The sequence below is a fragment of the Apteryx mantelli genome, chromosome 1, assembly GCF_036417845.1.
Source record: "Apteryx mantelli isolate bAptMan1 chromosome 1, bAptMan1.hap1, whole genome shotgun sequence".
NCBI classification, from domain to species: Eukaryota; Metazoa; Chordata; class Aves; order Apterygiformes; family Apterygidae; genus Apteryx; species Apteryx mantelli.
The window spans coordinates 70,348,811-70,373,323 of NC_089978.1; the positions used below are offsets into that span (position 1 = coordinate 70,348,811).

Here is a 24,513-nt window from a genome sequence, read left to right on the forward strand (position 1 = left end):
TAAACTAGCGCTTAAGAGCTGAAGAGCATAGACCTTTGATTAGTTATTTTCTTCTACACATTTAGTGATTACTTCATGCAAACATCAAGTGCAGTCTTAAGCACGAATCATTACTAATGCCATATGTGCAGTTCATGCATTAGCCCCATAACTTCAAAAGCTGTACTCTCACATTTCTCACCTATCTGCCCTTATTGTATAATACCCTTCCATGGCTGATATATGCCAGACCACATACCATTAGTGACTAGTCTAGGCTCATGCCTTATTTGGTTATGTCTTTACATACATCATCTCTCAGCTGTAAGCAATTAATTGCATGCAGTCTGGGTCCTTTCTAGATGCTGTGTATTATCATCTCATCTATCACCTATAGTGCCATTAGATCATCGCTAACAAAGCTTGGCTTTGTGTTTTTCAAGTCTGCACAGCTCTTTGAGACGGTGTTCACTGTACTGTCTGGGCTTCTAGCCGGCTGATGCAGGTCCTACTATCATAAACACTTCATTATTTAATCCCCATCCACAAATTAATGAGCTTCATCCTGGAAGATGAATTTGTTCCCCGCTACTCAAACTATAAGAATGTTCCAGATCTTAAGGAAACCTAATGGTTTTCTTGTACATTTCAACTGCAATAAAATTCACAGGCAACTTTAGTCTCAGTTGTATTCAGGCTAAAATTTGGATTGTTCATCTCAAAATAGGATATATATCAAGAATGGAGAATTTACCAAGAAGACCGTTCAATTACTTTTAATCTTCACTCAAGACAAAAAAAAAAGTACTTGCACATCTGCTTTCTAAAGACTTGAAGCAGGCTGCTACTTCATAAATAAATTTAGGCTAATTAATACAAACAGTCTCACTTCCCCTTATACCCAAATCACACATTCTTGCAAACTCCTTGTGTCAGCCCCAGAGTGTGTGTGGCCGTATTACAAGTCAGATGAAGGAAAAGGCCCAGTTGAAGATTAACCTAGAAAAAATTAGCAGCTTAAAGTTACATGAAACCACAGCCTCAAACTAGCATTTGCACTGAGTTTTTAATGGAGATATTAATACATGGAGCTGAATACCCTCTAATACCACACCGTGTCAGAATCCCGAGAAGCCACTGTCTGACTGTTTCTACACAGTATGCAACTATGTTAGACATGATTTTTTATTTCCACAGCTTATTCAACATAACTAGGATTCAGAGATGAGTCCTGCTAAGGCATTCTTAAAAACACTGTTGGACCATTAGTTTCTTCAATTCAATTCAACACATCTGGCTACAAAGAAGAGGACTTACAAGTGCATCTAGAGAGTTTGTGCACTGAAAATGAGATCAACTTGAGGCAAGCCTACTTAAAGCACTTAGTAGTCTAACAGGTATGCCTTTTTTTTTTTTTTTAAAGCAGCTGCTTATGTCTTAGGCTGTTTGTTTTCTGACCAAAGTGATGTCTTAATGTTAGACAGAACTAAGTAATTTACTAGAAATCAAAAAGAGCACATGCAATTTTCTAACAGAAAATGGGGTTAATAAAAAAAACCGACAACACCTAGACCTCCTCATTTGAAAGAATGCAAAAGTCAACATTAGAATTAAAATAATTTTATTTCAATGTTCATGAACTGAAATAAAATATAATTTTTTAAACATACTTATAGAAATATATTGCTGGGCTGGCCCAATCACAAGTGCTCTTTGCTACGAGGCAGCAAGACTGACTAGACCCACTTTACTGCTTCTTGGGCCAACTGGATTGAAAGTACCACCTCAAAAGGGTCCTTCAGCGCACAGCAAACAGTGTTTTTGAAAACTAAAAAGAAACTCATCAACTCCTTACCAAGACAGAAACTGAGCTTTATGCTGGGTCCTAAGGAAGATCTCCCTTGAAAATGCTCTCCATTACTGAAGAACAGTACAAAGTATGCTGCACTGCATCTAAACTTAACAGAACAAGGTTTTTCTTGAACACTTTTCTCTAGTCTATTCTCTTGTACAAAGCATCTGCTATAAAATTCACACATTCAAAGCCACAGAATTAAACAAACCTCTGAACAAGGTTGTTTTCAATATTCTTCTCGCTATGTGCTACAACCTGCTGTATCAGCTTTAACATGCAGGGTACACAGATGGTAAAAAGGCATTTCTCTTGACCACCTATTTCAAAATTCACAGAAAGTAGGACTGTTTTACAACTTACACTGCAATGCAGTTAAGTTACTCAATGTCATGGTATGGCACCATAAGATAAGCAATAATTAGTTAAAAATACACAATTTCTGTACTAATTATTTGTGGTGCTTGTTATTAGGTCTCCTTTACTGAGAGTACGATAAGTAATAATAAATTTAAAGAGACAACTGAAAAAGGAACTGATAGGGAGAAATCTTGTGTCTTCCGTCTCCTCTAATAAATAGCGGATTAGAAAAAAAAGGAAATGTCAGATTCAAGGACAACAAAACGAAATAATTCTTCACACAAGACAGTTAAACTGTGGACTCCCTGCCATATGATTCGGAAGCTAAAGGAATGCTAAGAGGACTGAAAAGCAATTCTTCCTTAATTTTTATCCAGCAAATGCTTTCAAATAGAGCTTCCCAAGCCACAAACTGCTCAAAGTATATTCCAGGATAGCATCATTAATCGCTTACCCTGTTTCTACTCTTTCCTGTACATCTGCTTTTGGCCACTGAGACTGGATGCTGGGCGGATGGACCTTTGGTCTAACTTGGTACAGTTGTTTCTAACAGTTATTCCAAAACACTTCATAAACTCACATTTAGACAAACTTCATTTACCACATGTTATTTAGTTGGAAGGACTCAGATTTTTGATTTACAAATGACTTTCAAAAGAGAAAAGAAAAAATATTTGAGTTTTCTTCTGCTATGACTCAGTTGTATAAAACTGTATAGAAAAATGAGTGTTATGTGCAGATGTAATGAAAAACAATATGCTTTATAAAAAACATTCTTAGAAATGTACCAAGCATAAACAAAAGATGGTTTACAAATACATTTAGCTGTTCTTCTAGTCATCATCAGAATCTGAATCATATTTCTTCCCTCTGATGGTCTTCTTATCCAACTTTGTAAAGCTGGTTCCAAATTTCTTTTGGCTTTGAAAAGGTGGCTCCATCAAGTTTCCACTAGAGAAAGAGAGTAAGAGGTGTTGATTAAAGCCATTTTTGCACAAAGATAGTAGCATCTCCAATTAGCTGTTTCTCCAGAACAACATTATAAGAGAACACAACCCCTCTTCCTCTGTAAAACCTAAGTACACAATGCTCTTAAGTAGCATTGTGGGGCTGCTGGTATAGCCCAGACTGGGCAAAATGGTCTGGATAACAGCAGTTAAGACAAGAATGTGAGCGTAAACAGCACTTGTGAGTGGAGTCTCAGAAATTCTCTGAAGGGAAAGTTTGCCCCAAATTAGTCATGGTAAAGACAACCATCTGCTGGACCATCTACTGGACTAAACAGTAACCAGGGAATTACAAAGAGACTTTTGAAACAAGAAGGAATCAGCTCAAAAAGAAGTATAAAAGCAGTGTAACAATTTGTAACAGAGGGGAGAGACCTTGGAGCAGAAACAGCAGAGTCAAAACTGAGTTTGGCATTGCCAGAAGTCACCTCATACTACCTCTGCCTAGACCAGAGGCAACAGCCTCCCCTGTTGGATGCCTTGTGCATACTGAACTCCAGCTAGTGAAGTGACTGTGTGGGTGCAGCACAGAGTGACCCACACCTCAGTGTGGGGCTTTCTCACCAGCGTGTGGGTCTGCGGGTTGTTGAGAACAGCAGGAAGGAGGGGAACCCCCATGCCCAGAAAAGGGGTTGTGCATTTGTAACTAACATAGCCTGTGAGGGGTTTGCATCTTAAGTGTGTGTGTATGTATGACTGAGTGAGTGAGTGAGAGAGAGAGAGATTACAACTTTTTGAAATCAGTTACACAAAGGTGCTTAGAAATTTGCAGGTGTTGACATTTTGTGTCTATTGTTGTGGTTTATCTGCTATTTCGCTGATATTGATCCTGAATGTACAGGATTGCTGGTTAATTACATGCCATTAATAAGTCAATAAACCACTTTGATCCTGATTTTGTTTAAACTATAAGAACTGTTTTCCCCCTAATACAGTATGTCCTTTCACCATCTGCTATCCCACACAGGTTGAAGAAAGTAAGCTGGCCTATGTAGACAACAGCGCTGGAATATCTCCTTTTCGGGGAGTCCAGAGAATAGGACATTACATTCAGAGCAGCGTGGAAATGCAACACTTCCACATACACGGATGTGGCCTAGAATGGATCTCCTGGTCTGTGCAGACATTGTGGGTCATTTCTGCAAAGCCAGGGTACCAAACTCAGGACCTGACAAGGCATACAGCTCCCCATTCCACTAGGGGCTAACAGCAGAATTCAGCATTCTACAAGTCAAGTAGAAGTAAAACTCCCCAAAACAGTGGAGTGAGCCAGTCTACTAATATTTAGTAAATTCAGTACCACTTAGCATAAAAACCACTAAATGTTGCTATCTAGTATATCCAAGCTGTCTTTAATTCCTCTGTGTATTTGCTTGTTACTGAACTGGGTGTGGATACTACCATTTGTTTTGAGTTGTAAAGTTCTGCTTCAGTCATTTCACTCGAAATTCAATGGCTGCTAAACTAAATGGAACAAAGGTATTGTATCTTAAAAAGGCAAAGAAACTTCTTGTTAAAATTTGGAAATTAGGCATTGAAATAAATTCAGATAATGAAGTTTAAGATAAAAAAGCCAGAGACAGTCAAAACAAAACAGCAAAATTAAAATAAAAAGATGATATTTAAGCACATTAAAAAGCAAAGCAGAAAGGTCTGGTAAGTGATTCTGCTGTCAAGTTCGTCTACCATGATGACAGCTATTTTCTAATGCCTTGTATCCTGTAGTCTTAAATGAAGGCATTTATTGTGATTATATTGCACTGCTATACAAATAATTTACTTGCACTTTTCTATACTTTTCACTGAAAAAGTAATATTTAAACTGCATCTTATTCCATATTACCTATATGTATACGGATTATTATTTTTTTTTCCTCATTTGTCACTGAAGTGGACTAAAAATGCTCAAACTTCACTGCACTGCAACTGTGGTACCTAAGCATCTCTAGCTTACATTAGACACATAACTTGGACCTTAGGACTGGCCATAATAAGAAGTGTAGTTACTCTATATACCTCATGGCAAGACCTATATTTATTTTTATTACTCTGCAAAAAGGACGACATAATGCTCATTACAATATCTCAATATTTTGCCAAAGAGATACTCTTTTCTTTCCCTTGCCAAAGTACACAGATGGAATAACTGGATTAAATTCACCTGTGTTTCAGGCATTCAACATATGAGTCAAAGCTACAAACTGTTACAGATTCTCTATTTGCCAGCATGTTTTCCTTGCACTATATCTGAAAACAGTTAAATTACCTGTAATTAATTATGTCTGCACAGCCTAATCTCCATTCTAAGGTCTCTGTAGTGAAGTCATCTGTGTTACCGAGATCAGTAAAGCCAACAACATAGTCTTGTGTTTTTCCATCTTTTACTAGTGCTAGAGTGGGAATTACTTTGATGCGCAGTCTCTCACACAAGAATGGAGATTTTTCAGCATTTAATTTCAAGAATTTTGTTTCAACATGCTTTTTTGCCAATACAGTCAAATGTCTGTCCATTATTTGGCACCTGTGAAAAAAACAAAGTATATAAAATGTTAGAGTCAATAAGTTGAAGAACACATTTTAGAAAAAGTTAAAAAGGAACAATGAAGAGCTATTTCCATCAATCATGTTAGTTCCTCAGACCTTACCTTTGTAATTAAGAATTTAGTTCCGAGAGAAACTGTGCTTCAACGGTAGCCAGATTTAATGACTAATAGGATAAGAACCTGGAACACCATTATCACACAACTACACCATCCATTTCCCTCGTTTCTTCCCAATTATGCCCACAGACATGTGAAAGCCTATTTCTTGAGGCCTGCATTTATTGAAAAGTCACAAGAAAGCCCCCAAACTCCTTGACTTCTATTCTCTTTGCAGCCTTCTCTCTCCAGTTTCACTGCCTGGCAGCTGGAAAAATTTCTGCATAGTCAACTTTATGTCTTCAGATAAGCACTGTGAAAAATTTAGAGATATCTGCCCCCCCTCCTTTTTTTTTTTTTTTTAAAGTCACTACCTTCACAACTGAGATGCAGTAACTGACTGTACAAAACAGATTTGCACAGTGCTTCAGTTGTGCTATAAGCAAAAATATTTCACTTTCCTATTGCAATGGAATAGCAATGAGCACACAATTATTGTTTCTCAGCTGAGGGACCGTAACATTTACTGCTCAAAATGCTTGTCAGATGGCATATGTTTGCAGGCTCATTATCTGGAATCTCCAATTTTTGGATCGTCTTGAGTTGTTTGATTTAGCTGCATGAACTGTGCTACATGACTGTCCTTTAACTCAAGAGGAGAGCTAAGAAGATCAAAAAGCTGGAGTAGCAAGGATGAAAGTAACTTGATGTTTTAGTTGGTAAACCCGACACACTAGTTTGAAGCTGGCTGCCACTTTCTCTGAAGTTCTTTCTCCCTTCTGATTCTACAGACAATGTTGGTAAGAAACAACCCAACAACAAAAAAAACAAGCCTGTTCCAAGCGTCTAAGCTAGTCCATTTGCACAAACACCATGGAGAAAAGGCAAGCCAAATACCTGAAGCAGTTCAGGTATTTCTGAAATTCAAAATTTTAACAGAGAAAATGTAAGGCATAGATACATCATTGCATAATCTGGATTTGACCTCTTTCAATTTCTTACAATAAGGCTGTTTCAGTTTACACCCCATAAGTCAGAGAGAACATAACACCTTGGAAAAAAAATAGGACAACTGGCTCCTCCTTCAACAAACAGTTCTATTTTGCAACTGCTTTCTAACAGAAGACATTTAGATAAACCCACCCAGGAATAGCCTCACGTCCAGAACTTCTGAAATTCTTCCAAGAAAGTGGGAGATCTTATTTTAGGTTCCTATTCTGAGTCAGGATGAGCATACTCAGATCTAGGTCTCTCACACCCTAGACAAATGCTATAATCGCAACAGTACACGCACAAAGGGAAAGCAGCTGCAACTGGTATCCACAGATTCTTTCAAAGTCAAACGGTTACATTCTGAAGAGGCCTGGAAGGGTTTTTGTTTATATCTTGATCTTCCTTTGCCAAAAGTGTCCAGCATATTTTAAGTCTGAATTAACTGAAGTGATCTTCTTAAAGTTGCTGCTCTGCTAAGTCACTGCTTTCCCTAATCACTCCCTCAAATTAAAATCAGTAACAAAGCACAGTGATCTCTTAACCATTCTAATCTTTTGAAAAAACTTAAAAATTTATAAGCTAATAAACTTTGTAAGAGGTTAATCATTGTCAAGTCATAGATTAACTGGACGGAAGAAGAGAAGAACAAGTCCCATGGAAAGGGAGTGATATTTGAAAAATGAAGGGATTTGAGAACTCTTCTTAACAAAAAAATTACTTGCTGGATTTGAAAGAACATGTCTGTTTTTATAGTTATCTAGAAACAAAGCGTTTCTTGAGCATAGCTTATTTACTATACCTGAAAGTTGTATCTCTGTAGAAATGGCAAACCACATTTTTACTTTCTTTGACTTCTTGGAAAAAGTCTCTCTCACTTGGGATTTCTCTGTATTCTCCATGTCCTTTTGAAAGCCACTCCTTATGGAAAACATAAAAGCAAAAAATTAGTAAGGAGTTTGTTAGTGCTGCATCTGTCATGCAAGTTCTACTGCTATAAAAAAACATGGTAAAGATTAAAAAATATGTTCATATATATCTTCCACTCAATTAACAGATAAAACATTTTTTAAGAGAGGGGGTGTCAGTGGAAGCCCATTCATACAGTAATATTTAGAAGGAGAAACAAATTACTTCTCTCCCATTACTTCCGTTTTCAAAATACACAAATGCCACTACATTAGACAACACTTTTGGGTTGCCTCTTTCTCAACAAAAGGTAGGTGGTAGACCAGCATGGCTACCTTGCTTATTTGGAGATGCAATTCTTGTACAGTGATGCATAAATTTCTGCAGTGCAACCTGTCAGTAAGACTAGTCTAGTTCAAGAACACTGAAGGCAGAAAATTCAGAACATTTGAAAATTACAAACATACAGCTTGGACTACTCTCTCTAAAATGTTTTCATACCTTCAGAGAACTCTGTCTATAATCAGTCCAGTCACAATATGTATTGAAATAGATTTCCTCTCATTTTTCACTGTATGAAAAGTTTAGGGAGAAAAAAGCCTAACTCACCTGCAAAATATGATGCTTATCTATTAAATATGCACTTAAAGTTTCCAGAAAATCATTCAGAAATACAAAACACATGGATACCATTAGTCACAAAATGTGTGGATAAATGGAACTTCACAAGTTAAAATTCACAGGGCACTTCAAAAATTGCCTGATTAAGTATGCAAATGCAATTTAGAAAATCTAATCTAAGTTTTCAAAAAATGGAGTTTGCAAAAGGAAAGAAAAAAATATTTGCAAACCCAGAATATCCTGTAAGCTGTAACTGGATAGAACAAACAAAGAATTTTCTGAACAGATTAAAGATATGTACACATTAAAGATGTCTAGACATATGATCACCTGAAGAAGTTATCATGATGTAAACCAAGAACTGACTTATCTTTCAGCAGTGGATACACATTAATTTCCTCTGCACAATCCTATTACAGGATAGTTTGGTAGCTGACTCCTTTTATCAAGTAGTAATGTACTTCCAATTTGCATTTGAAGAAGGATGAGAACAGTGACTTAAGATCAGCCGTCATGAATAAGTTCTTGCATGAGAACTACCACATGCTCACATCCAAGAAAGTCTAATTGTTAGGATTTTTGAAAAAGGAAAATACAATAGAATCAAATATAAACTGAAATTTTGAAGACAAGCATATAGTGTACCACTTTATTTTCTCTACTGCCATGTTTAGAGAATCAAAGCTATTAACACTGCCTCTCCTTCAGCATTCCAGCCATGCAATGACATATTTTATTGTATTCCCACCTCAACGTATGGCGTTAACTTCCATGGGTTCCACCACATCTAGAATACCTCCCTTCAATCCACTAGCATTTCGTCACCTGCCCTACCCTCAGTATCCATTTCTTTGTTTAGGTTTGCATAGAGTAAGTTAACAAACCTATGGCTTCCCTACATAAATTTAGGTCTCACATCATATGTTAACAAAATCTTGCATTTTTAGGGGGAACTATGCTCAAGGAGATTTTTTGGGGGAGCATGAAGAGTACAATTTAGCAAGAGACATTAGGCAGAGACCACAGTAGGATTTCTTTCCTGCAAGAAGAAATGAATATTCATATGCAGCCCAAATTTCATTGGGTTAGAAGTGGGACGTACCATTTCACCCTAAGAACAAGGAAAGACCCTATATCATTCTTCTACAAAATAGCTCAGAGAAGAGCATGTAATGCCAAAACTAAAATCTTCCAGAGTTTAGAAGCTTAAAGAGCCTAAAGGCTCATGACTAGGTTGTCTGCCTGGCTTATGCTTTCAGACAACAATGTTTAGTGAATAATGACATACTCAAATCTTTGTACTAGACTCTTTATCCTGTCCTTATTGTCAAATAATCACAAAGGTTCCTGTCTTCTTTTTCAAAAACATAAAACAGATAGACAGACATTCACTTTCCTGGAATATAAACTGAGTAAATATGAGAAGGGGAGGGGAAGAAAAAAAAATTCAGTCCGTGTAGACAACTCCCTGAGGATTTTCAGAGTCTGCTGTAATGTATATATCAAGAGTCTGTATTACTGCAAGAATTACTTGTTTCTGCTGCTGGGCCTTTTTTAATGCTTCAAGCCTCCTTTGTTTAAGGCGTTCCAATTCATCTTCATCCATTTGGTCCAGTTTCTGCATTTCAGCATCTAGATGTTCTTCCACTACCTTGGTAGTCTGAAGTATTTCATTCTCCAGAACTTTTTGGAGTATTTCAACAGAAGTATCAGCAGCCATCTTTAATTATACAGTGAGCTCTTCAGCGCTGTGAAAACAGTGATACATGGAATTAATATTTAAACAGACACTTTTGATTAAAAGCCTGCTCTCTCTTACTTGCAGTTCACACTGCGGAGAAACAAAATGCCATCCTATTTAAAGATAACAGTAGACAGTCATTTTTTGTATTGCAAACCCCTTGGGAGAATACTTGCACAATGAACACAGACGGCAACAAAGATTCCAGTCGTGTCCTGTTCTCTCAGTCCCACAGCCAGCTGTTGAAAGTGTGCAGGAACCTCAAACTACTTGTCAGTATAAAGAAGTAAAATTAATCAGTTCCAAAGGGACACTCAACCTGAGCCAAATCCATGTGTTAATTCAGAATTAATATTCTGAAACCAGATGATGTGATTAGAAAGCTCCAACTTGCTTGGATGAGGCATAAGATGCATCAGAATAAATCTAAACAAGGCTCAGTGTATATATTTCCAGTAGTGGTTTAAACTGGAATTATTTTAAGTATCTGATGTGTATTAATATATTTAAATCTGAATTAACACTCTCTCTCCTTAGCCATAGTAGAGCGACAAGGAGCTCAACAGCAACTGCTTTAGGCCAACACGCTGCTTCAAATAGTACAAGAAAACTGCTATTGCAGGCACTATCCATAGCAGTCAAGGAAAGGATTCAAAAAAACCCAACAACCACTACCTAATTGCTGTGTGAAGAAACACAGCTAAAATCATTTTCTGTGAAGTTTTTTTCCTTCTCATAAAACACTTCAAAAGGCACAAAATACCAAGACTGGACAGCAAGAAGAGCTGTGGGAACATAACTGATCACTTTCCCCAATAAACTTCCATCTTCCACTACAAACAGTTATCACTGTAACAAGTGATAGTTTTAAAACAGAAACACAGAAATGGTGCACAACCACCCTAATCAGATCCTTAACCTGCAGGCCATGGATTTGATGCGACAACTCTGGGTTCCAGAGTACTCCTGGCTATGTTTTAAAATAGCCAAACTAGCAGTGCCATTGGCTTTGTAAACACCTTGCATATAGAACCAAGAATGCATTTTAAGTAGCGATGGGCAAAATACCAACAACATGGCAGTACTCCAGGTTTAATGCAACATCAGCAATACTAGCCTACTGCCACACTCTAGATGTGCCAGTCAGGCTGGTTCTGATCTGCAGCACCTTGTCTTCAGTCCTTCTCCCAGAAGGTACTAACTATATTCTCTCTCCACTACCCTTTTTCTCTCCATCTGTTTTATCCCATCTGGGGATGTAAAAAACTTACTGACACAGATCAGAGGCCACTAGATCTTCAAAAGAGGGAGGGAACTTTGCTAAGTTGGGGTAAAAGGTGTCTTGTCCTCCATGCAAGTAGGAAGGAAAAAGAAAATCAACTCCATCCTGCGCTGTAATCTCCACTACAGTCTGAGATCTCCAGGGACAGGTCTTGGCTTTCCAAACTGCATAAGCCTGGGTGATAACAGGCGTTTCGCACGCAGCCAGGGCCCCTCACCCACAACACCACTGACTCGCCAGCGCCCCGCACTTCCGTGAGCACCGAGGCAGCCTGAAGCGCGGCTGCCCGCGAGCAGTGGCCCTCACTCCACCAAAAATGGGCGCACTCGCCTGCCTGCCCCCGAGCCCTTTGCGTGTGGGCTGCGCCGGGGCAGTCGGCGCGGCCGGGACAGGACGCCGGGTGCCCGGCCAGCGGAGTGCAGCAGAGAGAACGGGACCGCGGTGTGTGTGTGTGTGTGCGCGCGCGTGGGCACTGCGCAGACGCCCTGCGCCTCCATGGGCCGTTACACACAACAGTCGCCCACCCACCCGGGCGCGGCCGCCCAGCTCCTCACAGGTTCGCCCGCTGGCCACAGCGGAGCCTTCCCCTCCCCTCCTCCCTCCCCCCCTCCTCCCCTCTGGCCACGGTGCCGGACCCGCCGCCCCTCCCCGCGGCCCGACGCAAGGGGTCGATGCCCAGAAGCGCCGCCGCCGCCACTCACCCCCGTCCGTCCGCGCCCGCAGGTGCCGCCTGGCTGCGTGCGGGGCTCGCGCACGGGTTCCGCCCTGCCGGAGTCTCGCGAGAACCCGGACGGGGCGCGAGAACAGAGGGCCGACTGCTGCGTGCACTCGCACGCAGAGCTCCCCGATGCTCTCATTGGCTGCGCGACGACGTGCCTCGAGCGCTGCCTGCGCCCCGCACGCATGCGCAGCGCCCTCGGGCGGCCTTTCGCCGCGCTGTAGGGAGGAGGGTGTGTGTGTGTATCCGCCCTTCGGGAGGGACGCCCTGCGGCAGAACTCGGCCAGGGGCAGCCCCCCCGCCAAACCGAAGCTCCTCCTCGTGGGGACTACCTCTCCCGGTACGCACTGCAACTGCCCTCCCTCGGCAGAGTACATCTCCCGGCATGCATTTCCCACACTCCGTCCCCCTGGCAACAGCGCCCGTCCCGGCATGCCGCGCGCGACGAGGGGGCATCCCAGCGTGCACAGCGACTTTCTCCGCCTTTCCCCCCCGCCCCCACCGAGAGGACGCGTCTCGGGGTACAGCGCGGCTCCCTTGGCAGGCGGAAGCAGGGCCTCTCTGAATTGCTGGCCTCTGGGCGGCACGCTGCTCTGGCGGGGCTTTGCCGCAAGGGGGCGTGTCTGCAGCGGCGGGCCGTCCCGTCCCGTCCCCCTCCCCATCGCGTCACCCCCGCGGGGCGGGGCGGGCTCGCGCCGGGGCGGTTCGTTGCTTCCCGCTGCGGCGGGGCCGGGGGGGGGGAGGGGCGGTGTAACGGCGGCGTCTGTTAGGGGACGGGAGCCGCGATAAGGCGCGGTGCGGAGGCCGTGTTTCTTCGGGGTTTCCTCTCGGGGCTAGGCGTGGGGGGGGGGGGGCCGGGCCGCGGAGGACGGCGGGGCGTAGCCGCCCGGAGCTGCGGGGCCGGGTCGGGCCCCTCGAGCGGCGCTGTGATTACCGGTAAGGGCAGGGCGCCGCGTTACGTGACGGCTCGGCCAGGGTGCTAAAGCAGTCTCGGGTAGAAGACGACCGCGTTTGAATAGCCAGGGCATGTCATGCCTTTGTTTTTCTTGCAAGTATACCAGACGACCTACCATATCTAAATAATGGGATATTAAAATATGTAAAAAAAAAAAAAAGAAAAAAAAGTGTTTTGCGACCTTCTTGTTTCCTGGATCTCTGATTCCTCAGAACTGGAGCGTGCTGATGATGAAAGATAAGGCATAAAGATAAACTTCTGGACTTATCTGTGGTCCACTGTGGGAAGGGTTGAGAGGATGATGAGGGAGCTGTAGCTGTATAAAGGGAGAAGGAAGTGGGAAGCACGGATTTTAGGGAGTAAAGCAAGTTAAAGGTGGTGGTCCTGAGACTGAAAGATAGAAGAAGAGAGTGAGGCTTATTTGGGCCAAAAAAAGGAAAAGAAAAATCTACCGTAACTGGATAATGACAATAACAAAAATGCGCAGCTCTTGAGGTATATTAAATAGCTCCCCATCTGTGATCCCTGCAACAGACCAGTGTTTTTTTTTTTTCTCCATCTTCCTTTGCTATTGAGGAGTTAGGCCAGGAAGAGATGGGGTTGCAACTGGGAGCCACTGTATCACAATATACACAGTGTTCGCCATCTAACTTGCATTTAATATTTGTTTGAATTCACTGATCCTCTTCTAATGCACAAGTGATATTCCAGACTCTCTTGTAAGAGATTGCAGCACCATTTTAGTTTTAGTGCTATAAAGTGTTTTGGCAGGAAGGAGGAAGAGCTTTGCACAATGAGAATGGGGGCAAGGAAATACCGTTCTAACGGTGTTGTCTGGCCGCCAAACTCTCCCTATGCTGGAACCTCTGTCGCTGGAACTGCTGTTGACTTGGTTTCTCTGAAGCCGAGCTTGACAGTCAGTTGCCTTTATGCTGAGCTGTTAAACCTAATTCTGCCTACTCTGACCCTCATTTTGGCTGGAGGCCAGTCATCACAGTATCAGATGGTGGACTTTAGTTGTTTACAGTTCAGCTCTGGTGCAGGGAAGTGCCAGGGATCAGAGACTGGCAGCGCTCTGCAGGAGGCTGGGAAAGAACAGCTTGCATTTACAGAGAAAGGGTAATAAAGTATACCAGGTAGCATCCATGCACGTGCCTCACACTAATTATCATCCAGTAAGTGGCCCCCGTGTGCTGTCCCAGCGCACCCTAAAAGCTTTCCACTTAATCTCCCTGCTTTCCAGTTTGACCTAGCTGTGCTGTTTACCTCCAGATAAGAGCCTTTCAACCATGTTCCTTTTATCTGGGCTGTTCAGTCGGTTTTCAGGGCCAGACCGGCCCAATCCTGCAGGGAACTGTGGGCCTCAGTGCAGCCCTCTGGGGGGACAGGCGGGCTTCGGGGAGACCACAAAGCTGGGGCCTTACTCGGTCGTTCATTCTCCAGGACTGTCGGAGGACCAGAATGGTTGAAAACGAAACCGGTTTCGAGAAGCCAGCGGCGGCGAGGCTCCAAGGCAGGCGCAGGCAGTCGGGAGCCCGCAGCGCGTGGGGCGACGACCGCCCGGGCCTGTCTTCCCGCCAGCCCCGGAGAACACCCTGTACGCGCCGCCGGGGCCGGGGGAGGCGGCGGGGGGAGCCGGTCCCGGCCCCCGGCTCCCCGCTCCCGCGCGGCGCCGCAGCGGGCTCCCCCCTCCGGCCGGCAGGGGCGCTGCCGCGCGCGGGGGGGCGGCCGCTCGTCGCGTGCCGGCGCACGGCAGGCCGGGACGGCGCGCGGGGCGGGGGCAGTGAGTGCGCCTGCGCCTGCGCCGCGCGCGGCGGGGCGGGCTGAGCTGAGCTGAGCTGAGCTGAGCGGGCGGCTCGGCATATGCCCGGCGCTGCGCGCGGGTGCGGGCGGCCGGCGAGCGCTGAGGCTGGTGACGAGCGCGGGGGCCGCCGCCGCCGCCGCCGCCGCCGCCATGGGCAAGAAGCAGAAGAACAAGAGCGAGGACAGGTGCGGCGGCGCCCCCCTTCTTCCTCCCCCGCCTTCCCCTCGCCGGGCCGGTGACAGCGGCGCGGGGCCGGTGCTGCGGCGCTGAGTCAGGCCCCGCCGCGGCTCGCGGCCTCGCTTGAGGCGGCGGCGGGCAGGCGGCGCTCGCCGGGCGGGGCGGCGGCGGCGGCGGTTGGCGCTGCCGGGCCCGGCGGTGCCTCTCGTCCGGGCCCTGGCGACGGGGAGCGGCCCGGGCCGTGCGGGCGGGCCGTGCCGTGCCGGGCCGCTGCGCGGGGGGAGGGGGCCGACGGCCCTTGGGGCCGCGGACCCGCCGGTGGCGTCGCCGGGGCGGCGGAGGGAGACGGGGCCGTTGGCGGCGGGGCGGCCCGTGCGTCGTGGCGGCGCCGGGGCCGGCTGCTGCGCGCCCCTCGGAAGGGTGCTCTGCCGGGTGCGGGTGGCTTTCCGGGGATCTTGTGCTGGAGCACGCGGTGGCGAGCGCTGTTGGCGAGCGCAGGTCTCGGCTTCTAGCTAAAAACAGCTCCTTGATTCAATTTTAGCGCCCAAACTCTTTTTTTTTTTTTTTATTAATGAGATCGAATACTATAGATTATGCTACATCTTTGTGCTTTCTGTATGTGTAATAAATGCGGGTGGTCGATTTTTTTTGTGATTGCAAAATATTACTAAGAGGATCTCTTCTACAGCTGTGAACATGTTATCTTGGAGATGGTCCTGTCAATGAACTTTTTTTCATTTTTTTCTTTTTTTTTTTTTAAAGATTTTTATAAAGACAGTCATATTTACCATATGGCTCACTGTTGACTGAATCATGTCGCATATGTACAAATTAGTAGGAGAGTACGCGTTGTTACTTGTCATTATAAAACTATAGATAATATATAATCAGTGTGCAGAGTGTCTGTAGTTGTGAATATTGGTGGGGAGTTAAATGAGAAACTGTCTCTTAAAATATGTACAGTCAAGAAACAGTCTGTATGCTTTTTTTTTTTTCCTTTTCTCCTCTTACCCTAGCTGCTCATTCTGTATGCCCTTCTTGACTCGCTAAGTTATTTATTTATTTATTTATTTATTTGAAAGTACCCGAAGAAGCTTCTCTCACAAAGTTGTGTTTTTGTGATCCTCTTCCCTCCCTTCCCCTTTTCTGGTTGAAATATGACTGCCTGTTGTTAGTGTTAAAAATCTAAATATTCTTATTTCTTCTGTCTAAGCTTTTTTGACTGTCCAGATGTGTATCACTTTAAGACATTAAGAAAAATGTTAGTAATCTAAGGCTGTTACCCTTTTCCAGGTTAGGATGTAAACTGTTTTACTTTTTTCTGTTCTGTTTTTCTGGATAAGGACTGTTTTGCTAGTGAAGATCTATCTTATCTGACTATTTTTTCTTTTTTTCTCCCACCTTTTGCTCTCCCATATGCTACTTTGTAGTATATACTGTTATCAGCTTGTCTCACTAGCTGTATTGCACGGGCACACCTTGGGAACGACTCTGGGTGAGGAGATGAGTTGGGTGTGATTTGAGAAAGAAGAGGAAGGGATTGGATTTTTGCACTGTAAAGGAAGGGAGGCCTAGTGCTCTTTGCATCTGGTAGAGAAGATGCCAGTATCATGCAGAAGCCTTCAGGCACTGAAGCACTGCTGTTTGGGGCACTTCTACGATAGTGGCTGATGTGCAGGGGAAACTTTTGGGATGTTAGTGCCTGCCAGATTTCTTGTTCTCATCAAATATTTCTGCTTGTATTTCTGCATGCCTTTAGATTACTGGGCAGGAGCTTCTGTTGGCAGTTATGCTTTCTCGTTCGTGGGCAAAGGGGTAGCAAACCCTATAAGTAAAGCCAAAAAATTGTTAGGATATTTGAAATCTTAAGAACCTAGTAATTAGTCCAAATCTAGTTTCTGTGGAGCAAGAAAGAGTGGTAATGCAGTTAAATTGTCATATACACGCTTTTTAGTTTCTACTCCTTTTCCTGCTGTTACGTTCACCCTTCCGCTGCTCTCTGGGTCTGAAGATTGGTGGTTTCATTCTGGTGGTGATGGTATGTTATGGCAAGTTGTCAGCATCTGGAGTCCTTCACCAGGGAGCATGTGATTGTTCATGTTGATGGCTTCTTCCTCCCTCTGGGATCCACTTGGGATCACTTTTATATGTTTGCTTACATGCTTTTACACCTTTGCTTTTTCTTCATTGGTCTGCAGCTCTGCGTTACATCCATATTTACTATACACGGTGCCTTTTATATGTTAGATACTATTTTTTTGTTCCATTTGTTATGCCTAAAACCAGTTTTGTTCAGCTCCAGGTCTGCATTTCTTCAGCTGACCATTGCCAAGTTGTTTATAGCCGTAGGGTCTCCAGTGCCAGCCTGTGACCCAGCTCTTATCATGTCATGCCTGTACTCCTCTGCTGCATCCTGCGTCTGCACTTCTCAAGGTCTCTGCTATCATATCAGGCCTGTCTTTCTCTACACTGCATCGTTGTGTTAGAGTTGTAAATATCTTAGAATAACTGCTTGTTACTGCTATCTGTATGAAACTATGGTTGTACCATACAAGGATAAACAACAATAAAACAATTGTAAAAAGAAACAAACAAACAAAAAAAACCCCCAAAACCCCACTAGTCAGAAATTGCTGTCACAGCTAAATCAAGTAAAACAAAGTTGCAGGCAGGCCGAGGAGAGTTCAGGTGGAGCAAGCCTGACAAGCTTCAGTGTTGAGGCCTTGCAAACTCAGTACAAAGCTTATGCCCTGATACTAGTAATGGCAATACCATATTACAGGGCTACATGGTGACGTGTTAATGGGAGGGATAATGTGAAAGAAGAATTCACAGGTGTGTGTTTGAGAGGGACAGAAAAGTTAGACTGAGTATGTTTTACAGGGAAGAGTGTAAGGGGATGGGAGTGAGGATGGACCTAGAAGCCAGTGATATTTTGGAATATCTCACTGTCTGCAAAGGTACCCCCCATCATCTGATGGTGTCAGGCTGGTCTACTAGTTCACTCTTTTGTTTTTATTTTTTGTCTGCCTGTTTTCTGTCCTCTACCTTCACCTCCCCCTGCCTGTGAATGTCAGGTTTCCTCTAAGGAGAGGATGTATCACACAGTTGAACCTGTAGCTTTAAGTTGGCCTTCCACCTCCTGCATTGGTCTCCCTTCTGTTCCCAGCAGAGTGAGAAAGGAATGGCTTTGTGGAATTAAATGCTTCCAGCCATGCTTTGTCTCCCACATTTTCAAATTTTTTTTTTACTGTGCTGAGTTACTAATTTCCTTCTTTTTCCTCCCTTTTCCCCAGCAGTTCTGTTTTAGCCACAATCCCTTATATTCTTTTTTGCTGCTTCTTCCCAAAGCATGCAAAGCTCAAGGGCATAACTTGCAGTGTGGAGGAAGCATGTGGGAAGATGCAGGTGGTATGTTGTCTGTGTTGTGAATATGGATTTGAGAACTGATGTGAAAGGAAGGAGATCTTTCTGCTTTTCTCCTGGTGTATTGAGACAAGTTGCAGAAGGTACAAGTCATCTTTACTCTGCTTCTCCCCCTTGGTCCACCCCTTAGCTTCGACTTCTCTTTTCTATTTTTTTCCCCACTGTATTTCTGCTGAATGAAATAGAGGTCATATTGATGAATATTGATATATGTCTAAGAAATGTGCTGGTAAATGAAGCTGAGGAAGAATTTTGGCATGGGAGCAGGATGTAAATACATAGAGACAAGATCCTGAGGGAGACGACAGCTATAGTGAGCAGGGGAAGAATGGGAATGTGGGACTGTTGTCTGTTTCAATACATATCACTCACTGAACCAGTATACCTGTAAACCTGTTTCTACTATACCAGCACCCCTGCTATTATGCCCCTGTGGAACTTTATTGTTGACTCCTGCCACTTTTGTTGTGCATGGGTTCATAAAGAACACATTTATCCAGGATGGTCACAATGATGGTCACTGTAGGAGGAAACTGTGTGGTATGTTAAAGAGGCCCTTTTAAAGGTGAAGGGCCTCTTGGGTGATAAGAGGTGCTTAGGCCATAGGGAAGTAGCCTTAACTGATGACTTTTTAGAATTTTTATGGTTGTATGTATTGTTCATTTTCAAATGAAACTTCATAGCAAACCTTTTCAATAAAATACAAGACATCTGAATTTCCAGACTTTCCTAGGGGAAGAGTGGGTGTTCTGATGCGTAATCTAGTTCCCGCTGGGAGTGGTGCGCTATGCTTTGGCTCTTGGCTAGAGCTGTAACAGCAGAAGGTACACCAAGGTTCTCCCGTGCTGTTCTTGTGCGAGTTTGGTATAGCGTTTTTTTAATATGTGGGAAGGAGGGCTGTTGTAAACTATAGGACTGTGCTTTGAATTCAAGCCTGAGGCTGTTGCTGTACATTTATAAGATGATATACTGTATGTTACAAATTACTTCCTGCCTAGAATCTGAATCTTTCCCGTTGGTGTTATTAGCTTTTTATGGATTCTCTTCCCCTCCGCACCCTTCTCCCAGCTTTAAGTCTTCTTCGTCTCCTCAGTAGCTCTCTTTAGTTTCCAATACTTAATCTTCAGGTGCATTCCTGTGCCCTTTAATATTGTGAGCTGTTGCCTAAGCATACCACTCTGATCATTCATGCATATTGCTTTAGAAGTTACAGATGCCAACTGCGATTCTGCAGCCAAGAGTGAACACTGCTGCTAAAATAAGACTCACAGTGCTGTTGCTGATGCTATATATTGCTTCCTCTTCTGCAAATTAACTGCTGGTACTGTCTACTAAACATTCTATTTCTGCCTTTCTTGTTAGTGTGCTAAATAAAATCTTAATGTTGCCTTGGAAAGTGCTGTGAAGACTTGTATTTTCTAGAAAGCCTACAAACACCTGTAGTTTTGAAACGTTCTGTACTCCAGAGAATTTACAATAACTGTTGCTATCTGCTTCTCAAAACTATTTCCACAAGCAAAGCTTTCTGCAGCTCCAACAAGGAGAACAGCTGATAAATCCTTGAAGTCCCTGCTTTGCAAGTCTCATCTGGAAGGTGCCAGGATTTTGTACCAAAAAAAGAAATATAATAATGCAAAATAATTTCTCTATTGGGAAAGTATTGGCCTCTTCTATGCAAATGTGTATTTTTGTTACAAAAAGTAGCAATTTTTTGTAATGCAAACGCTTCATAAGAAAACTATTTTTATACTTCTGGATTTTTTTTTAAAGCAAAGCATTATACTTGGTACTATGGAAATATCTGCAATTGTGGTAATATAAAGCGAAGTACTACAATACACTTAGTAGATTGTTAGAAGCAGCTTTTCTTGTCTAAATCTTAATTGTCTTCATCTGTTACCATCATGAAGCCATCTAAACTTGACGTATAATTACTGTTCATGAAAACTGGAAGTAGTACCTCAAGCCTGCAGAAACTGTTCTTTCAGTTTTCTGAACATCTCTGGAAAATCTTGCTCAGAATAAAGGGGTGGTTTACGATAAGTTAAACTTTACTGTTGTTGCTGACACTTGTCATGTCAAGCCAGACAAGCTGACAGCTCTATATTCCTTTGTCTATTGTAATTACATTAGTACTGTCATGTTTTCTGACTCTGGGCTCATGTTGCTTGCTTTACACTTGTTCTGTGCACTTCATTGTTCCTTAAAATAAAAGCTGCTTGGGAGTCAGTGTTATGGTTCTGGACAAAACCTCCAGTCTAGTAACTCCTAATGCTTGTGTAATGTTCTTTAGAAAGAAGCCCCTTAGACTGGGAGAGGAAACACTTTGCTCACACAGAAATTGTGTGTGCATAGTTAGTTCAATCACTGTTTGATTTCCATACAAAGAATACAGTGGAGACTGATGGCTGTTCTGTTCTGAAAGCAGTTGATACATCACAGAAAATGCTTTTTTTTTTTTTTTTTTTTAAAGTTTGCAGCACTGATGATTTGGTCTTCCCATATCTCAAATATTTTTCCACAATTGTCTGAGTGTGATTTTAAGCATGTATCTGCTATCTGAACATTGAAGTATGTTTCTTTTGAATATGCTAATGTTAATTAAACTCAAACCTGTGTTTATAGCTAATGTAGGTGGGAGTCCATTGCTTTTCAGGATCGTAGAGAACCTAAAGTCTGTTTAACGAAGTGATCTAAATGGTATTTTTCTGATGTGTTTTGACTATATACAATAAGAAATGCATAGGATATGGAAATTGTAAAACAGTAGACTTGGAAGCAATTTCAATTCTGTCATCTTCGCACTTTTTCTAAACAAACAAAAGAATTAATTCAGGGAAGCCTGAATGTTTGTTCGTTACTTAGTGTTTCATATTGCATGTTTTCAGTCATGTTGTTCTCTTAGGACCTAAATATTTAAACAGAGCCTTGAAGAACTGTTTTCTTCCAGAGTGCTGTGTTGTCTCTTACTAGCTACAACAGAAGCTTTTTTATCTTGAAGCTCTGCTATAGCTTTGTTTAAATGGGACTTTTAGAGTGTGTGTGTGTGGTGGCGCTTTTTTTTAATCTAGGATGTGTGAAGGAGACTTAACTTTCTGTTTTTCCTAGAATCTCTTCAGGTATAAGTTATGTTTTCTATGCTTTTTTTAGAAGGTTTTGCTTAACTAATAGTTACTCTTCTCCCCCAGCTAAATCTGAAAAGGAAGGCATGACTCCTTAATATTGTAAGATGGAATCATTATCTTAAGAGCATGAGTAAAAAACAATTACACTTTTAGTCCTACTTCCTTGCTGTGTCATGTAATTAGTTAGCTTCATGAGCTTCCTTCATCTTACTAGGGAAAATCTATTAAGATGTACTTTCATGTTGCACTTAATTCAGTCTAGCTGTGAGCTGTTTCAGACGTTGTAGTCTTGCTCTTGCTCTCCACAGCTGCATAGGGGCTTCCATCCCAACCACTTCCATTGTGTTGGATCTAATGCTTATGTGTCCACAGTACAACTCGGATGAGTGATCTGATATAAAATTGGCAAACAAAAATGTGTTTTCTGTAAGATAGCTTGCTTATCCGACTTGCGCTTGTGGTTGCTGGATTGCCTGAGCTGATGAGAGGGGAAAGCATGGCTGGGAAAGGGGGAGGAAGTTGTTTCTCCCCTACTTTGCCCTGTTGTTTGAGGAGAAGGCCAGGGGAGGGTGGCCTCTTCTGGGGCAGTGATTTTCTTAGCCCTGTCAACTGCAGTGGTGGATTGCATAGCTGGTGCTGTTGTGGATACTCCTTCACTTTGCAGGCCAAGAAAGGAGTGCAGTGGAACTGGAGTTCACCTTTTTTCCCAGTTTTCAAGCTATCCCAGGTGTATGTAATCTAAATGTTTTCCGCAGGGAAAAACAAGTCCCGCCCCCCCCCCAATACCCACCCCTCTTCTACTCCAAAACAAAACATTTGTGGTGTTAGCATTTATTCTCTGATAAGTAAGAATGAGAAAAAGGCTGCAACTTTCTTCTTTTGTCTTGAATAGCGTTGCTGAGCCAGCAAATGCTTGCATTTTGTATTTCATAACCCATGTAAAGAACAAGCTGGTGGTGCATAGTTTTGAACACTTAACAAATAACTTTCAAAGTGTTTTTGTTCTGTAGCATTTGTAAACCAGCTATTCTAGCAGAACTTCTTTTTGCAAGATATTATACCAATTTGTCTTAATAACCTAAGATTAAACAGCTACAGATGTTACATTCAGCCTTAGTAATGCTCTAATTTTGCAATGAGTTCGTATTTAGAAATGGATATTTTCCTTATTACTGGTCTCATGACCTGCAAACACAGAGGATGGGTAATGTACTCTACAGAAATAATGATCAAGACTTCTGTCTAGTGGTATTAGTTTTAGACTAACTAAAATTAAGACAAACCCAAATGCATGGAAATAGATGATTCAGCTTCTTTCAGTCTTTTTGATGTTCAATTTTTATTTTTTTATTTTTATTTTTTTAAGCAAAAGAAAATGACTTAATGACAGTGATGTTCTTTTGAAATCAGATAGAAGAGCTGGTGTCATGTAAATGATGAAATATCTCCAAAGTTGTCTCAGCAAAAAATGAATCTTATTATGCAGGAATGTAGGCAGTGAACTTTCTTGTTCTGTTGACTTACTCTTCCTGTCTCTTCTTCCACCCCATGCACATGCATACTCTGTTTTTTAATTGTATAGCCTTTTCTGAGGTTTGATCTTCATCTTTACAGAGACAGCTTTAAAACAATCCTAATTAAAACTTAGAATACTTTTAGCATAATTTGGCTTTATTTTAAAGCTAACTGAGATAATAAACTAAGGCAAGTTTTACTAATCATATTTGTATCAGTCAGTATAATGGATCAGAAAATGTTTGTAATCTTTGAGTCTGCATGTACCCTTTAGCTTCAGTTCCAGCGGGAGAGCGTTATCCTGTTGTCTTCATTTACAAAGCTGGATGTTGGATTTCCAGCACTTACAAGCTTGTTCTCACCTTAAGCTAAATTCTTCTGTTTCTTTTCTGTAGGTTCATTTAACTAATTGTAATGGAGTTGGATTGATATAAATGAGAGCAACTCGGCTCCTTTTGTATACTGCTAATTAATCCCATTGCTCCACTCTTTCACTTCATGCATGGATTAAGGATTAAGTTTTCTCTTTCTTACTACTGCTTTGTCAAGATGACATCTCTTAACACAGTGCCTATATAATGAAACTTCACTCTGTGTTTGGGGCTATGTATTGTATGTACTACTATAGGTATACTCAAAGTCATAGTTGTGTATGATCTTAGAAAAGAGCATGGAGAAAACATGCATGTTTGGTGGTCTCACTAGCATGCTTATTCTACTATCAGATGGTATCTGTGAAACGCTGTTGGTGTCAGTTGGCTCACAAGCCTATCGTTCGCTAGAGCCTGCATGGAAAGCTAGAGGAGCTTGTTTGACAAGGAAGGGCAGTTAAGCATTTGAGCTGCAGAAGTTCACTGAGCAAAGGAAAATACATATTTTTTTAATAGCTGTAGTCCTCTCTTCCCTGCACTTGGTCTGGTTTTCTAGACTGAGCAAGTTTTCCAATACTGAGCAAGTCTTCTGAGTTTCTGTACCTAGATTTCTGCTTGTTAAAGGGAGATTATATTGCATCCAGCATCCAGTATTTGTCATTGGTACGGAAGCCTCGTGACAAAAATCCCTGGTGTTGAATATATTGCGCCAGTACTTGGCATCATTCTTTTAAGCTCTCTTGGAACAAAGAGATGATAGATAATTAAAGTGAACTTAGAACTGTTCTGAAACACTTCTAGGATAGGAAGCTATTACAGTTTTTAGCTTATTTCAGAATTACAATTTTAAATCTTGAATTGCAGTGTGATGACTTCTGTTCTGGTGAGATGCACGCTAATTAACTGCTGTAATATCCTAGACTGCAAAAGAAAAGTAAAACTTCAAACTTTCTAACCCCTGCAAAGATTCAACCTCCTAGTTGCAAACAAGTGTTAGAAACTGTCCAACTTTATAAATCAAGATTTGCAGGCAAAATGGCAA

At 42.4% G+C, this 24,513-nt stretch overlaps 2 protein-coding genes across 2 annotated transcripts in view; one reads left to right on the forward strand and one right to left on the reverse strand.

Annotated features, from left to right (window-relative positions):
* Positions 1-1,583: 1,583 nt before the first annotated feature.
* On the reverse strand, positions 1,584-12,185 carry TXNDC9 (thioredoxin domain containing 9). Its single transcript, XM_067294596.1, has 5 exons — positions 12,082-12,185; positions 9,889-10,105; positions 7,630-7,748; positions 5,465-5,719; positions 1,584-3,142 (listed from the first exon to the last, which is right to left on the reverse strand). The coding sequence occupies exons 2-5, from the start codon at positions 10,075-10,077 to the stop codon at positions 3,025-3,027; spliced, it is 681 nt and encodes a 226-aa protein (XP_067150697.1). The 5' UTR covers positions 10,078-10,105; positions 12,082-12,185; the 3' UTR covers positions 1,584-3,024.
* Positions 12,186-14,852: 2,667 nt separating this feature from the next.
* The window catches only part of EIF5B (eukaryotic translation initiation factor 5B), a 38,176-nt gene continuing 28,515 nt past the window's right edge, over positions 14,853-24,513 (forward strand). Inside the window, exon 1 of the mRNA XM_067294590.1 lies at positions 14,853-15,042. Coding sequence (XP_067150691.1) covers positions 15,008-15,042 — 35 coding nt within the window. The 5' untranslated portion in view covers positions 14,853-15,007. The remainder of the gene's footprint in view (positions 15,043-24,513) is intronic.